Source organism: Neopelma chrysocephalum, unplaced genomic scaffold (genome assembly GCF_003984885.1).
Source record: "Neopelma chrysocephalum unplaced genomic scaffold, ASM398488v2 Primary Assembly neopelma1_103b, whole genome shotgun sequence".
NCBI lineage: Eukaryota > Metazoa > Chordata > Aves > Passeriformes > Pipridae > Neopelma > Neopelma chrysocephalum.
Window position 1 is genome coordinate 385,294 of NW_020897767.1, and position 16,565 is coordinate 401,858.

The following is a 16,565-nucleotide window of genomic DNA, read 5'->3' on the forward strand; positions in this document are numbered from 1 at the left end:
TCTCTTTCTCTGTCTCTTTCTCTGTCTCTTTCTCTGTCTCTTTCTCTATCTCTTTATCTCTTTATCTCTCTATCTCTCTCTCTATCTCTTTCTCTCTCTCTCTTTCTCTCTCTCTCTCTATTTTTCTATAAAAAACTCCTTATAAATTTATCTATTTTTCATATCTATCTATCTCTTTAGGTGTATGTCTATGTTATATATCTACCCACTTCCCTGCCAACCTGAATTCCCGTGGCAGAGCTGCAGGTGGCAATGCCCAGGCAGAGCAGGGGCTGGTTGGTGCCCTGGAGGACAGGAACTGGCTGTTCATTTGAGTTGGTTTTTTTTTGTTTGTTCTTTGGTTTTTGTCTGTTTGTTTTTACAATGCCTGAAAATGCACATCTTTAAAGACAGATTCAACCTGGATCTCTGCTTTTTATATCCTCCTTGTGGGCAGGGGTTTCATTGCAGTATTTTGCATTAGCAGGAGAAAGTCTCGAAGTGCAGGATGAGTTTGCTGTAATGGTTTTTTTTTTTTTAATGTGTTAACCCGGATTCCTTTTTGGGCTTCTACTGGTTTAACTGGGATAGTTTCTGCCCCAGCTCAAGGTGAGCTTCCCCTGTCAGTGGGATGTCACAGCAGGGCTGAGAAAATGCTCTGTGTGCTGCTGCCCTGAGGGACCTCCCTTTGATGAACCCTGCCCTGCACAGCTCTCACTCTGGTTTTCTCTGCAGAACTCACCTCCTGCCCTCAGCGTGGAACAGGCTGGGATGAGCAGCTGTGGGTCAGATCCAGAAGGCTCTTTGAGTTGTAGACTTGTGTCTCACAGGATTTTCGGGCCATATTTAAGATCTGGGAGGCAGAGTTTGTGATCTCTGCCCCCACTCCCCTGTGAGTGGGGTCTGTAGTCACGGTGGAAGCTGGAGAAACTTAATTTTAGGCTCTAGCCCAAATTGTATGTTTTTGAAATGGTTTAAAAGTGTTCTGTAGAGCTGACTAGAGACACCTATTAATGGAATAGATTTTCTTAGTGCCTTGGAAATAACATGTAATTTGCCCCCCTGAGTAGCCTAGAAACTTGCACACACAGAGTTCAGAGCTTTTGGAAACCTTGAAGTGCTCATTGTGAGTCAAAAGTAAATGACTGTGTGTGAGAATGTCTTTTCCATTGGAGGGGGGAAAAAATCCTTCCTTTTTTTTTTTTTTGCTGCCTATAAGTACTATTTTATTTACACAACTTGGCCCATAACTGCTCCGTGTTGTGAAAGTGCTGAGTGCTGCCAGATGTGCTGCCTTTGCTTCACACAGGGCAACACGTGTCAGCTTCTGTTCCTGGTCAGTCAGTCAATGAACAGCACATTCAGAATAGGGTTGCAAAATGGGATTAATGGTGTTGTTTTGCTGGCTTTGGGTGGTCCTGAGGGATTGTCTGATTTCCCCAGGAGTCTGACCTTGCCCAACTGCTGTGGATGTCACCACTGTGGAGTGGCCTTTAGCAGCACCCCGGGCGTGGGGTGTGTGTTGTGTTTGTGGTGTTTGTCACTTCCCTGTGTGTGGTTTGGGCTGTGGGGAGCCCCTGGACCCCCGAGGGGTGTGTGCAGTGCTGGTCCTGGCCACGGGACATTTGGTGCACGGGGTCAGGGTTGAAGATGGCCCTGACTATAAAACAGGGATCACAGTGCTGGTTCTGGAGATATTTCTTCAAGAAAGAGTGCTGCTCTGGAGTGGAGGGAGCTGCAGAAAGGAGGGAAGAGAAGGAAGGAGCTGGAAGGACTGGGAGGGATGCAGGACAGTGGTGACCACACGCTGTGAGAAGGGGCTGCTGCAGAGCCCATGCTGAGGATGTGGGAGGACCCTCCAGCCAAAGGTGACACGGGCTGTGGCCAAGGCTCTCAGCAGGAGCAGGAGGAGGACCAGGAGCTGCAGGTGCAGGATGTTCCCCCGGGCTCTCTCCCACTGCTGGTGTTTGGCATCTGGCACCCACCATTCCCACTGGAGCTGACGGCCAGGCTGGCAGGGCAGGTGTTTTCCAGTGGGAATGCTGGTCACTGTGCTGGCAGCAGGGACATCACTGCTCCAGCCCGGGGCACTGAGCCCATGGGCCAGCTGTGCCCTGCTAAGAGTGTCCTCTGCTGGTCCCTGAGGAGTGGGATGGGGTGGGATGAGGTGGGATGGGATGGGGTGGGATGGGGTGGGATGGGATGGGATGAGATGGGATGGGATGAGATGGGATAGGATGGGATGAGATGGGATGGGATGGGATAGGATGGGATAGGATGGGATGGGGTGGGATGGGGTGGGATGGGATGGGGTGATCTGAGGCGGTGGTGTTGGGTGGTGATCAAGAGACCAAACTTCCTGCACAAAAATGTGTGGGGGAAGACTCCATGTCTTACAGGAATGGGATCTGTCTCATGGCCAGGACGACTGTGGGCAATGTTTGACCCCTGCCATGCCGTCCCTCCCCAGCCCCTCCCTGACGTGTTACCCCAACCCCTCTCTCGTGTCCCCACAGCATCCGAGTCCCCGGGCAGGGCACCCAGGCCGGTGGTGCTGGCGGTGACGGTGGCAGTGCCGCTGTGTGTGCTGGTGCTGGGGGCACTGCTGGCCCTCTGCTCCTCCCGGGGCGGCCGGCGCTGCCACAAACCCCCCAACGTGGAGGAGCCCCTGTCCGAGGGCAACCTGGTGAGCTCTGGGAAGACGCTGAGGGATCTCATCTATGACATGACCACCTCCGGCTCCGGCTCTGGTACGTGGGGTGCCCTGCACGCCAGAGGGGTTTGGGTTGATGCACGTGGCCACCCCTGACAGCAGTGACAGGGCTTTGTGTGCTCTTCTTCTGTCAAACTGCAAAAGTTCTGCTCTTTGTTGGAATGGAAGAGTTAAAAGAGCGAGCTCAGAAATCAGATTCAAGTGTGAAACCCAGTGCTGCTGGCTGATAATGAAAGGTATTAACTCACCTGCTTCTGAAATTTTTTGTGTTTTATTGCAAAATAACTTTACCCAAAATTCTTTTTCTGAGCAGGATGTCCACCTTTCTAACATTTTTCCTGTTTCTGATATCCAGTCTACTGTGATGCCTCCATTGCAATGGGGAAGTTTTTAAACCAAAGAAACACAAAATTGAGGTGGAATTAATATATGTCAGCTCATCTGGCCAGTGGCACATCTGGGATGTACAGCCCAGCTTTCCCTAACTACAGGCTTTATTGGAAAGTATGTAGATTGTGCTTGCTTTTATTTATAAGTGAAAAATGTAGGAATGGTGCCTAGTTTAGTTGACTTTATTTCCATGAGCTGCATACCTCTGAGGATTAAATTGTTGTTCTTCCCTAATACTTTTTCACAGCTATAATGAGCAGACTTTGGCTTTATTTACCCTAAAGTTTTAACTCTTCCCAGCCATCCCTGAGCCAGGAACAGGGCTGGACTTGTGCTGATCCAGAGCCCTGCACAGTGGGTTAATTTGGTCTGATTTCAGCCAAAATCAAGGCCGTCTTGATTTTAAAAAAATATAAAAATTAATAATTATTTTAAGTTCCCAGAAAACTCAGAATCAAACCAAAAAAGGTAGAGGTTATGGCTGGCAAAAGACAGTGGAGCTGCTATGATAATTTATCTTTATTTTTGAAAATATCAGTCAGAGGGAAGCAGCTAATTGACTGTAGGACAGCTGCAATTCCTATCAAAACAAATGGAATAGTTCAGGCCTATTTTTTAATTTTTATTGGGGCTTTTTAATGTTTTTTTTTAAATGTATGGACACTGAAAAGTAACATCTAAAAGGCTGATTTGGGGAGATATTAGTGGGGAGAGGATTTTCCCCTGGCAATCTTGGAAAACAAAGCCGTGAGTGCAGCTCACTGGGAAAGGGCAGTGTTGGGATTTGAAGGTCACAGCTGAGCTGTTTCCCAAGCCCCCATCTCTCCTTCCTACCAGGTTTGCCCCTGCTCGTGCAGAGGACCATCGCCAGGACGATTGTCCTGCAGGAGATCGTGGGGAAGGGCCGGTTTGGTGAAGTCTGGCGCGGGAAGTGGTGCGGGGAGGACGTGGCTGTGAAGATCTTCTCCTCCAGGGACGAGCGGTCCTGGTTCCGGGAGGCAGAGATTTACCAGACGGTCATGCTGAGGCACGAGAACATCCTGGGCTTCATCGCTGCCGACAACAAGGGTATGGGATGGGGCGGGCGCGGCATCGGGGGCTCCCTCCTCTCACGGGGCTTTTCCAACCCTCAGAATCCTGGGGTTCTCTGGGGTGACCTTGGCACTCAACAGTCTTAGAGACCTTTCCAACCCAACTGATGCTGAATCCTGAGTGTCTGTCTCAGAACAGCTTTCGCTGCCCCCCTCCCATGTGCAGCACCACCCCGAACCGCGTGCTGTCCCGAGCTCCTTCCCAGTGGGACGACCTGCACACCTGCTTGTTTGCATCCTCAAAACAGGAAGGCTTTCCCAGGGAGTGTGTTTAACAATCTTGCTTCCTCCGGGTAGATAACGGGACGTGGACTCAGCTCTGGCTGGTCTCCGAGTACCACGAGCAGGGCTCCCTGTTCGACTACCTGAACAGAGGCACGGTGACCGTGGAGGGCATGGTCAGGCTGGCGCTGTCAGTGGCCAGTGGCCTGGCCCACCTCCACATGGAGATCGTGGGCACGCAAGGCAAGTGCTTCCCTCCCGCTTGTCCTTCCAGTATTTTGAGGTGCTTCAGTGTTGTTTGCGAAAACATTCATGGAATTCACGTGAAATTGTGAAGCATTTTCCAAACTGTTCACACCAAGAGGAGCAGTGTGTGAGCGCTGCAGGGGAACAGGGATGTCACCCTCCCACTTCTGCTGTCTGCACTTCATCCATGGCTTTAAGTGGATGCCCATGGGAGCAGCTGTGCTAAAGAGAAGTGAGCGCTAATGAAGGAAAAATTAGGAAAAACTTCTTCCCCAAAAGGGCTGCCCAGCCCTGGCACAGCTGCCCAGGGCAGTGGTGGGGTCACCGTCCCTGGAGGGATTTAAAAGCTGTGTAGATGTGGCACTTGGGGTCATGGGTTGGTGGTGGCTTTGGCAGTGCTGTGGGAACAGTTGGCCTCAATCATCTTGGAGGGTTTTTCCAAGCCGAGCCATTCCATGATTCTGTAATTTTCTAAATTAATTTGAAGGGTGAACTTCTATTTTCTTTTCTTGTGTTTTACACTTGAAATACAGATATTGAAACAAATATGCCATCAAAATTTTCTTTTGAAGTTGACAGCATTTAGCAGAGCTTTACTTGCTCAAAATAGGCTTCAGTGTTTCTATAGGGGATAGTAACAAAATTGAATAAAACTGGCTTTACATCCTTGCTCATCATATTAAAATCCACGCTGTCCTTATCAAAACTGGAGGTGGTTTCTCTCCCTGTGAACAGGGAAGCCAGCGATCGCACACCGGGATCTGAAGTCCAAGAACATCCTGGTGAAGAGGAACGAGAGCTGTGCCATCGCCGACCTGGGCCTGGCGGTGAAGCACGACTCGGTGCTCAACACCATCGACATCCCCCAGAACCCCCGCGTGGGCACCAGGAGGTGGGTCAGGCTCTGCCAGACGGGCTCTCTCCATGGGGATGGCTCCTCCCAGCCCTCCCCTCCACCACTGATGTCCCCTCCATCACTGATGTCCCCTACACTCTTGCTACCGGCAAGACCCTGTCCCTCCACCCCGGCCGGGTGGGAGGGGAAGGTGGTTGCCGTTCCCATGGGATGGAGCTCCCTGTCCCACGTGGGATGTGGCTCTGGCACGGACATTGTGTGCTGGTCACTCCACGTGCTCTGGGCCTGGTCAGGGCATGGCTCCAGTGCCGTGAGGGGTCACCTGGCCCTGGCACATGGCAGGGCAACCGTGGCCTTCTGCAGGAGCTGAACTGCCCCTGTGTGCTCCACAGGTACATGGCTCCCGAGATCCTGGAGGACACAATGAACATGAACATCTTTGAGTCCTTCAAACGTGCAGACATTTACTCCCTGGGGCTGGTGTACTGGGAGATAGCCCGGAGGTGCTGTGTTGGAGGTGAGGTGCCTTTTCACACCATCCCAGGATCCCAGATGGTTTGGGTTGGGAGGGACCTTAAAGCTCATCCCACTCCACCCCCTGCCATGGCAGGGACACCTTCCACCAGCCCAGGTTGCTCCAAGCCCCGTCCAACCTGGCCTTGGACACTTCCAGGGATCCAGGGGCAGCCACAGCTTCTCTGGGCAACCTGTGCCAGGGCCTCCCCACCCTCCCAGCCAGGAATTCCTTCCCAATATCCCACCTAAACCAGTTTGAACACATTCCCTGTGTCCTGTCCCTCCATCCCTTGTCCCCAGTCCCTCTCCAGCTCTCCTGGAGCCCCTTTAGGCCCTGCAAGGGGCTCTCAGCTCTCCCTGGATCCTTCTCTTCTCCAGGGGAACCCCCCCAGCTCTCCCAGCCTGGCTCCAGAGCAGAGGGGCTCCAGCCCTGGAGCATCTCCGGGGCCTCCTCTGGACTGGCTCCAGCAGCTCCACGTCCCTCCTGTGCTGGGGACCCCAGTGCTGGCTGTAGCTCATTTTGTGATCCACACCACTCTTATCTTCAGTAAAACCAAAGCACTCCCAGTTACTGCAGCACTAAATGGGGACAGGAGATGTCATGGAGCCGGTGTTCAAGGTGGCCCCGAAAGTTCTGTTCTCTCTCACTGCTTGTAGAAACAATTAGAGTTTGTTGTGGAGCAGGTACTTTGTGTTACTTCCACAAATAATGTTCCCCAGGAATCACTGAGGAATACCAGTTGCCTTACTACGATGTTGTGCCTTCTGATCCTTCAATAGAAGACATGAGAAGGGTTGTCTGTGAGCAGAAGCTCAGACCGAATATTCCAAACCAGTGGCAAAGCTGTGAGGTAAAACCAGCTCTCTGGTTTATTTTAGTTTATTTATTTTAATTCAGTTAGTCTATTTATGATTATTAGTTTAGTCTAGTTTCTAGTTTATTTTTTCTAGTTTTATTTTATTCCTTATATTTTTGAATTTAAATTAAAGCAGAATTTTTGAGCGAGAGACAGGGTACTTGGTGCCCAGCCTCTCCTGAATTTAGATGTTTCAGATGTGTAGCTCTCCTGAATTTAGATGTTTCAGATGTGTAGCTCTCCTGAATTTAGATGTTTCAGATGTGTAGCTCTCCTTCAGCTCTCAGGTCAGCTCTTTGCACCAAGTGCTCAACTCTCTTAAACGTGGATCTTCACTGATGCTGCTGCTGTTGTGTCACTGTTTCAGAGAGCTGCACTTTATTTTCCTGTACTGCACCTGCGAAACAAAGAGCGGGAGGTGCTGGTTGTACCCCTGACCTGTTGTTTGCTCCCATGTCTACAACTTCATTGGGAGGGGCAGAGGAGGGGCAGGGACTGAGCTCTGCTCTGGGGGGACCAGGGACAGCAGCCAGGGAATGGCTGGAGCTGTGCCAGGGCAGGCTCAGGTTGGATCTCAGGGAAAGGTTCTTCCCCCAGAGGCTGGTTGGGCACTGCCCAGGCTCCCCAGGGAATGGGCACAGCCCCAAGGCTGCCAGAGCTCCAGGAGGGTTTGGGTGATCCTCTGGGGCACAGGGTGGGACTCTGGGGATGGGGCTGTGCAGGGTGAGGAGCTGGAGCCCATGATCCCCGTGGGTTGTGTGTCTGTGTGTGCAGGCACTGCGGGTGATGGGCAGGGTGATGCGGGAGTGCTGCCATGGTGTGTCTGTGTTGCAGGAGTGCTGCCATGGTGTGTCTGTGTTGCGGGGGTGCTGCCATGGTGTGTCTGTGTTGCAGGCTCTGCGGGTGATGGGCATGGTGATGCGGGAGTGCTGGCACCCCAGCGGTGCCGCCCGTCTCACCGCCCTGCGCGTCAAGAAGACCGTCTCGCAGCTCTGCCTGCAGGAGGACTCCAAGGCCTGACCCACCTCCCCCCGCGAGGAGACGGGGAGGGATTCTGCCGTTCACCTTTCCACGTGTGATAGTATTTTCATTTCTGGTCTACCTCAGATGCCGTGGTTCAGTCTTGCAGTGCCCGCAGCAGGGCACTGACCTCCAGCGCCGTGTTCGGCCGTGGGAAGAGGCAGCTCGGGACTCAAAGCTTGGGTTTGATACAGCAAGTCCACGACTTGCTCTGGTTTTGTGAGTGAATTGGACACCAGGCGAATCACAGGAAGGAGGTTAAAGCATCACAACAGTGTAAAAATACCTTTTGCTGTTGCACTTTTCATCCTCGTCAGACCTCAGTTGTCCTGAAAATGTCTGGTGTTGGTTAAAGCTGTTTGCAAAAAAACCCTCATGTTCCGTCCTCAAACCAAGTAAAAGACCAAATTTAACCCAGATTTTTACCTATTTTTATGCAAGAATCTGAAAAGGGGCTATCAGTAAATGCATTTTGAATTGCTATATTTATTATTACCTAAGCAATTAAAAAAGATTCACTAAGCATGTACATTGTGAACAAAACCATCAAGTCAGTTCTCTATTAACATTTATATTTACTGTCTCGGTTTCACATACAATATTATGGTTAGGATTTGAGTTGTTTTACTCTATTTGTTCATTGAACAGATTGACCAAGGGATAACTTTTCTTTCTAACAGTTTGTAGAAAAAGTAATAGGGGCAATACTTTTCTGTTGGTTACATAGGGATAAAGTGGGAGAAATTCTACCTAAACTGAGAAAATATTTATTTTTAACAATATCTTGCTAATCACTGGTAACATTTTTTTAGTGCCTTTTGAGGTGTTGGGGGAAGCTTTAACAAAAGCCAATACAGCCTTTTCAGAGGTTTCTTATGGAATTCTGTAACAGCACCAGGCTGGTGATGAGTATTATCATCTCTGATCATGTTTCCATAATACCACAGCCATCAAAGTGAGGTGTTGTGTCAGAATTCACTGATGTTCTGGCATTTTGTGAACTGATGCTTCTCCCCCACTCCATGGCCCACGTATTTGAATATAGTATTCTAATATTTTTAATAGCCAAAATGATACATTTCATAATCATATGGTTCTTTAAATCTTTAAACCCAATCTTTAAATGGAAATAAAGCCCAAAGATGTTTCCAGAATAGCAGAACTCTGCAAAAGTCTTGTGTGGCCCATGCAGCTCCGTGGCAGTCAGCTGTTGGCTGATCACAGTGTGTCAGATCAATCTTTGGGGTAAAATCTCTTTAATTGGAACTGTTGCAGGGAAAAACGGGTTAAACTTTTACTGAGTGGGGTGGTCTGTAGTATCAGCACTCTGGGTTTCCTCCTGACACACATCTCCAGGACACTGAGGATGCTTTATGGCTGCTAATTGCCCGTAAATAGGCTCTGATGCAATTTACCTGTTTGCACAGGAGCTTGTGTTAAATAGTGCGGGTCTTTCTGTGCTCTGGAGCTGAGCAGTGGAGAATATTTCCCTTAAATTGCTGGTAGATTTTTCTCCAGTGTGGTTTCTGAGGTGTCTCAGAGATTTGGGCCAGGTTGGACGGGGCTTGGAGCAACCTGGTCCAGTGGAAGGTGTCCCTGCCCATGGCAGGGAAGGGAACGAGATGGGCTTTAAGGTCCCTTCCAAGCCAAGCCATCCTCTGATTTAATTCTTATGTGCTTCTACTACATGAACTACCCCGTAGAGCTCAGTGGATGTGACTTTCTAGGCTGTTTGAGGAGTAATTTTAGCATGATCCAAAGCATGACGCTGACTTGGGTATCAAAACATTTGCAAACCCAAGATCCAGCATTTGTTCTTGTAGTACATAAGTTGAAAAAAAATTCCTTATCTTAAAAAGGAACAATCGAAGATGCTTTTTTTTTTTTAGGTGAGAAAAGGGTTTCAGTTTTCAGTTGCCATTCTGGAGTCTCTGAAGGTTGTTGTTCAGCCCTATAATTTGAACAGGACCCTTTTGGCCCAGCTGGGAGGTGTGGGTGGAGGATTCTCAGGCTCAACTCCCTTGCACATGTCACAGCTCCAGCCCCAGGAATACTTTAACCCTTTCCCTGCACATATCTCGTGGTATCAGACATTGTGGTCTGTTTGTCCTGGCGTTTCACCTGACTCAGTATTTTTGCACTGGTTTTCTTTTTTCTCTTCTTGTTGAGAGGTGAATGTGTATTTTGGTGAACCAGAGTTAAAACATAACCGAACCAAGGGCTGATGATGTTGTGTTGAGCTCTGAAATGTTTGCAAACTCTACACTCCTTTAAAAAAACCCCAAAGAACCATTGTTTTAGTGGCCTTTCCCCTCCATGTGGATCTGTCCAGTTCTAATTTAAGCGCAGAGGTTATGCCAAGACACTTCTGTGCTGTTTAGGGAGGCTTAGGTTTCCTCAGAGGTTATGATGTTCCTGCTAATCTTCACTTAAAGCACAAGTTCTTAAACTCATAAAAATTTTCAAGGTCAAGGATGCTCAAACCCCATCACCACATTCAGCCTCTCCTAATTGATGTTTCCAGTTGGAAGGAGTTACTAATATTTTATAATAGCAACCTAAAGCTTAATGCAGGGATTATGGACTGAAAGGGAAAGTTAATTAATGTTTCCTCGAGCACCGAATTTTTTTGTGTTTCCTGAGCTGCTGCCCCCAGACACCCCTTGAGAAATTCAGGCTGTAATCTCCTCTGCACTTTTTGATACTTTTATTATTTGCACTTAACCAAGGTCGTTCCCTCGTGTAACCCCATAATGAACCCTACAATATTTTAGTCATTGCTATGTCACTTCTTTTCTTGGTAATAAATTCAGGAGTTAGAGATGAATTTATTCAGAAATATGTCCAGTCCCTACAACAGGTCTGAACTTTGAGCAGGGAGTGAGACTGAGGTACAATATATTTCTGCAGAATATAAGAAATGTGCAATAAGTTGTAGCTTACACTGAATGTATTTTTGGATGAATGGACTAGATGTAATTTGAATGTAGCTGTGACGTTTGTGTCTAAACCTGCTGCTGTTCTCAGTTCCTAAAGAGAAACGTGTCATGTTTTGTCAATCTGCAAACCACTTCCTGAGTTGTCTGTTTTTAAAAGAAGCATTAATATTTTACCTGGAACACTGTAATATTTCTGAAATAAGTATGGTGGTGCAGTGCTCAGCCCTTGTCTTGTGAAATACGTGATCTGTGTACACTGGAGAGTTATTTTTAAAACTATTGCTAAAGTTATTGCTTGATATTGCAGCTGCCTGGATGTAAATAATGGTTTAGCTGTTGTATTTTGTACGCGGATTTTTCACCCCACATACTTTGGGGAAGACGTGGCTGTTTTAATAAATTCAGTGTACTCTGCCCTGGTGTTCCTGTGAAGTGTGAAATTGTTTTTGTGAGGGCAGAAGGGTTGAGCCTGTTCCAGGTGACTTGTAGATGTTGGAGGTTTCAAACTGAACCAAAGCTCCTCTGCCAGCGTGTGCCCCCAGCCCCTTTCCTGGCTGGAGGACGCTTCCCAGGGCTCCCAAGGTTCTGCAGGGACTGGGAATGGGCATGTTCCTGCCAGCCACTGCTTCCTCGACTTCCCATCGCTGTTCCCGGCCGACCTGTGGCAAAATGAGGAGTAAGTCCTGCCTGGAGGGGCATCCAACACCCCTCCCGGGCTGCTGTGCTGGTGGGCAGTGCTGGGGCAAGAGCTCTGCTCCTCCTGGTGCTTGTTGGCCATGGTGCACAGGAACATCCAGCTCCTGCTGCCGGCTGTGCTTGTTCTGGCCAGGGTGGGAAGAGCTGCAGGCCCTGGTGCTGAGCTGGAGCTCTCCCTGTGCCCTCCTGCTCCCTGCCTGGGACATGGCCCCTGCTCTCCCACTCTGAGCAGCCTTCCCAGAGAAGGGCTGGTGGATTGTACCCACAGGGACCTTTGCTCAGGGCTCTGCCCCCACACCCGTGTGAGCCCTGGCTGAGCTCCCTGTCACACAACACTCCCTGCATTTTGTTCTTCCAGCTGTTGGCGTAAACCTGAGTGGGACCTGCTCACCCCGAGCACCTCAGTGCTAGTCCGTGTGCTTGAAAATCCCCCTGACAGAGCCACAATCTGGGGGTTTAAATCAGGTTTTATTTGAATTTCAGGCACGTCAAAATGAAATCTGCCTCGCTGTGACCCAAGAAACTTCTGTGGCTTTTGAAAGAAGCTGTGGGCTTTTATTTGTTTTTTCCTTAAAAAGACCACTGTATTATAGCAATTACTTGTGAATTCTCGCTCTTTGGTCCCTGTGCATCTCCAGGAGGGCGGCATTACCGCGGTGCCGGCTGTGCAGGGTTGGTTGTGGCCGGGCAGTCGGGGCTCTGGAGCGGATCCCGATGGAAGGGCAGCAGCCGGTGGCTCATCGGCGAACATCGGCTGCCATCCCCTGGCCACCGCCGCGCCGGGTGGGCGTCTGTCGCCCGGGAGAGCAGTGCTGCGTTCCTAGCAGCCTGGGAAATTCCTGTTTGCCAGAAACACCCTTCTCCAGCACACCTGGGTGGAGGAGGAGCTGCCCCTGTGAGCCAGGTGGGTGCTGTGCCCCGGCCACTGCGTCCCGGCTCGGTGGCAGCAGAACACCGCGGGCTGTCACCTGGGGAGAGGTATTCGTGAGGAATCGCTCGGTGGAGGGTTTGGGATAATTCCTCATCACCCCGTTAGGTAAAGCCACTCCCCAGGAGCCCTTGGTGCACAGCTGGTAGCACAGCAGAGGAGCTCCCGGGTCCCTGAGGGTTTGTGTCCTGCTCCGGGCGGCTCTGAGCCGGGCCGGCCAGGGGCAGGCGGGCTGGGAGGGAGGGGCTGTGCCGGGGTCTGGGGTCTGTGTCGGGTCTGTGTCGGGGTGTGGGGTGTGTGCCGGGGGTGTGGGGTTCATTGTCAGGGTGTGGGGTGTGTGTCGGAGTGTGAGGTGTGTGTCCGGATGTGGGGTTCATTGTCGGGGTGTGGGGTGTGTGCCGGGGGTGTGGGGTGCCTGGCAGGGGTGTGGGGTGCCCGGCAGGGGTGTGGGGTGCATTGTGGGGGTGTGGGATGCCTGCTGGGGTGCGGGGTGCGCGGATGGTGCGGCGCTCGGGTCAGCAGAGCGGGCACGGGGCTGCTGGGGCAGCTCGCACCAAGGTCCTGCTCTGTGCTCTGATGGGAGGTTTCGTTTGTTTCTGCCCTCAGCTTGTTTACAGATGAGTCACCGGGTTTCAGGAACGTCAGAGAGGGCTGCCGGAGGAACCGAAATGCGCTTTGTTTGTTACCAAAGCACTCACCGGGGGACCGTGAGCAGGAAAAGGGGAAGCGGCTTTGAGTCACCCGCTCCCCGCGCTGCTCAGCTTGCGAGTGAGGAGATACCCCTCTGGGCTACAGCTGCTTCTCTCAGGAAAAAGGAGAGAGCTTTCCCCCTCTTCTGCAGTGCTTTTTAAACATCTATTTTCTGCACCTTAACCCAGAGGGGTTCCCCCGAGGAACTCGAGATGAAGGACAGACCTCTAAACTCGTTGCTGCAGAGCTGCTGTGGTGTGCCACACTTCCCTGTCCCCATCGGGGCACAGGGACTGCAGGCACTCCTCTACACATCAGCCACCAGTTCTCCTCCAGGTGTGTGGGGCAGATGTTTCCTGACAGGATGTTTCCCTGCTGCAAGATGCCGGGTTTTTGAGGGATGAATGTTTGGGATGGGGATGTACTGACACTTCAGCCATCCAGGGCAATGAGTGGATCCCCTGGATCACCATGCCAACATTTTCCTGGCACTAAGAGCTCCTCTGCACCAGCAAATGTCAGGCACCTCCTCCACGGACACCCATCCCTGCACCTCCTGTGCCGTGGCTCACAGAGGCAGAGCCCTTACAGAAGGTGTGTGGGGCAGCTCTGTGTGACAGCCCCTGCCAGCCTGCACTGAACTTCCTCATGATGGCAGAGACAGAACCCCTTCACCCCGCAGTCCTGGCTGCCCCCTCCTCTCCCTGTGCCCCTGCCAGCCTTTCCTCCCAGGACTGGGTGTCCCAGGTGTGTGCAGCACTACCTTGTAAAGGGGCAGAAAAAGGCTTTACTCAGAAAATGACTGTAACCTGTACATTTGTATTACTTCTCTGTTTTGATAGCAGTGGTCCTGCTTTTCCCCATGCAGGTTCACATCCGAGCCAGGGCCGACTCTGGCTGCTTTGTGCAGTTGCAGTCCCTGGTATTTGTCCGTCTGCCTCGACAAAAAATGGCACAGTGTGTTTGGGATGAGTCTGTTGGGCTGTCCAGCCTGTGCCAGCGGCTGCTCCAGGTCACTGCCAGCCAGCAGTGCCAGCGGCTGGGACACAGGGCTCCGGCCACGGCTGCAGGGCTGAGTGCCAGGGGTGGTGGCCCCTGCTCCGTGGGTGTTTAGGACTTGGCTGGGGTGACTGCCAGGACTGGCATGCTGTGCTGCTGCCTGCTGCCCGCCCGTCCTCCTTCTGCACTGCTGCCCTGTGACCCAGGGGCAGTGGGGACAGGCAGCCACCCCTGTGTCCCACCCAGGCCCGGGGCTGCTTCCCGTGCTTCTCCATCACACCCAGGATCAGGGAATCCAAAGGTTATTCAAAAGCTACACTGAATTCACAACCGACAACTGCAGAGAAAAAACAACCCTGCCAGAAGTTCTCAGACTTGTAAATCCTCCTCAACATGTTTGCTGCTGGGACATAATCCTTTGCAAGACAGGAACCCCCCACAAAACTTAAGGTGGCTGCTGGGCAGTCGGTCCATGCTCTGGCTGCTGCAGATCAGAGCGAGACCCTGGTTGGGATCACTCTGCTCTGGGATGGACCAATGGCTTAGTGACCCTGGTGGCTCGCTGGCTGCTGGCATGTCATGCCAACACCTAGGGAGGGTCTGCAGGGTGCCTGGGGGTGTGAACACCCCGCCTGCACTGGTGGACTCAGTGTGTGCCCTCCTCTTCACCCCCCTGTCACCCCTGCACCTTCCTCGGGCCTGGGCATCCGGGACAGGACATGACATCTGGCCAGGCTGTCCCTGGCACTGTGCCTGCCTGGGCTCTGCTGTGGCAGCCCCTTCTGTCCCTTCCTGAAGCCCCTCAGTTGACTTTGCTGTGTGTCCCCAGACCTGCCATGCCAGCTAAGTCCTTGCTCCCCACTGTGACCCCAGTGCTGTGCTGAGGGCGTTGCTCTGCCCTCGCTCTGCCAGGTTTTCAGCTCCTGCTCTCGGCCTTCAGCTCTCATTTCCCTCTCCGGAACTGGAAGTCCTGCACTGACACCATTAGCCAAAAGCAGTGTTATTTTCCCCATCTGTGCCAAAAGGTGATTCTAGGGATGCCAGGAACGCCGAGCAAGTCGGAGAATGAGCAGGTTGAGTTCAGATGAGTGCCCGAGGCAGGCAGGGCCACGAGGACAAACCCTGGCAGAGCAGCAGCTGTTGGTGAGGATCGCTGTGTGCAGGAATGGAAAAAATTAAGCAGATTTCTGCAACTGCCAAGCCTAATTCTTAACTCCCCTGTGAGCACAAGGCACACCGAGAGCCTGGGGCTCTGCTAGGAGGGATTTGTGTAACGTGCACCTAAACCACAGGTCACGTGGAGGCCTTTCCGCCCTCGCCCTTCTGGGTGGCAGCGGGCGCAGTTCCGTGGCCATGGCGCAGGGCTTGGCAGGGCCCCTCTGAGCCCCCTCGCCATGGCCCTCAGGAGGCTCCTGCAGCAGAACCACGATGCCAACGCCGACGGGGAGCAGGCGCTGCCCACGGATGGCCGGAGGATGCAGCACTTGGCCAGCACGGTGGGGACGCTGCCCCGAGGGCGCAAGGTATGGACTGGCTGTGGGCTCCTCCTGCCACCCGGGTGTGACCCAGGAGTGCCCGTGCAGGCTCCCTGCGGCCCCTGGTTTGGGGGTGCTGGAGGGATGACTGCCGGGTGCCGTGGGCTGGGCCCGTTTTGGGGATGGCAATGGGATCTTTGCGGCGCTGGCAGTTCGGGAAGCTCTGCCGGGAGCGAGTGATGGGGTGTCCTGTCCTGCCTGTGGCTTGGGCTCTGAAGGGCTGTAGCAGCTGAGATCCAGCCCTGGCTCAGCTCCTTCTCCATTTCCAGCCGTGCTGAGAGCCAGAGGGGCTGGTGCTACCTGGGTGCTCCTTTAAATGTGCATTTACCTCAGTCTGGCAGCCTGACTGCTCTGCAGGGCTGACAGAGAGTGCCCACCAGGAGCTGTTTCCATCTGGATTTGGGGGTGTTTCTGTACAACTGCCGGGGCTGTTGGGGCTGTCTCTTTTGCTGGGCTTTCCCCCCAGTACAGCACAGAGCACCACACTGCTGTAGCTTGTCGTAGTATTCCCACAGGCTGAGAACCATCAGCTGAGCAGTTCCAGCTCTGGACTTTTTGTCTGACCTGAAGAAACCTGAATAGAAAGTGTTTGACACACATTATAGTCTGAAATTAGGATCACAAAAGTAGTGTGTAATATCTGTGCACTTAAGGTTTCACTTTGTTCAGCCACAGAAACACACTTTATCCTTTTCTTGGTACAAATGTAGGGACATAAGGGAAAGCCAGAGCCAGGCTGGTCCTGGGAATGCTGCTGCTGGGTGGCTCCAGCTCCCATGGCTGTGGTGGGGCTGCCCTCGGTGTGGCAGAGCAGCCCTTGGTGTGGTGGACCCACCCTCGCTGTGACTTGTCCCCCTCAGTGTGACTTGTCCCCCTCAGTGTGACTTG

At 52.1% G+C, this 16,565-nt stretch overlaps 2 protein-coding genes across 3 annotated transcripts in view; both read left to right on the forward strand.

The window, feature by feature from the left end:
- The window catches only part of ACVR1C (activin A receptor type 1C), a 10,558-nt gene extending 2,217 nt beyond the window's left edge, over window positions 1-8,341 (forward strand). Inside the window, exons 2-8 of one of the 2 annotated variants that reach the window (XM_027695963.1) lie at window positions 2,496-2,729; window positions 3,920-4,150; window positions 4,471-4,638; window positions 5,377-5,533; window positions 5,890-6,014; window positions 6,734-6,864; window positions 7,765-8,341. In XM_027695963.1, coding sequence (XP_027551764.1) covers window positions 2,496-2,729; window positions 3,920-4,150; window positions 4,471-4,638; window positions 5,377-5,533; window positions 5,890-6,014; window positions 6,734-6,864; window positions 7,765-7,890 — 1,172 coding nt within the window. In that variant the 3' untranslated portion in view covers window positions 7,891-8,341. The remainder of the gene's footprint in view (window positions 1-2,495; window positions 2,730-3,919; window positions 4,151-4,470; window positions 4,639-5,376; window positions 5,534-5,889; window positions 6,015-6,733; window positions 6,865-7,764) is intronic. The other variant, XM_027695962.1, reaches the window with a different exon arrangement.
- Window positions 8,342-15,536: 7,195 nt separating this feature from the next.
- CYTIP (cytohesin 1 interacting protein) overlaps window positions 15,537-16,565 on the forward strand; it is a 7,187-nt gene continuing 6,158 nt past the window's right edge. Inside the window, exon 1 of the mRNA XM_027695846.1 lies at window positions 15,537-15,665. Within this exon, the coding sequence (XP_027551647.1) occupies window positions 15,537-15,665 (129 nt within the window). The remainder of the gene's footprint in view (window positions 15,666-16,565) is intronic.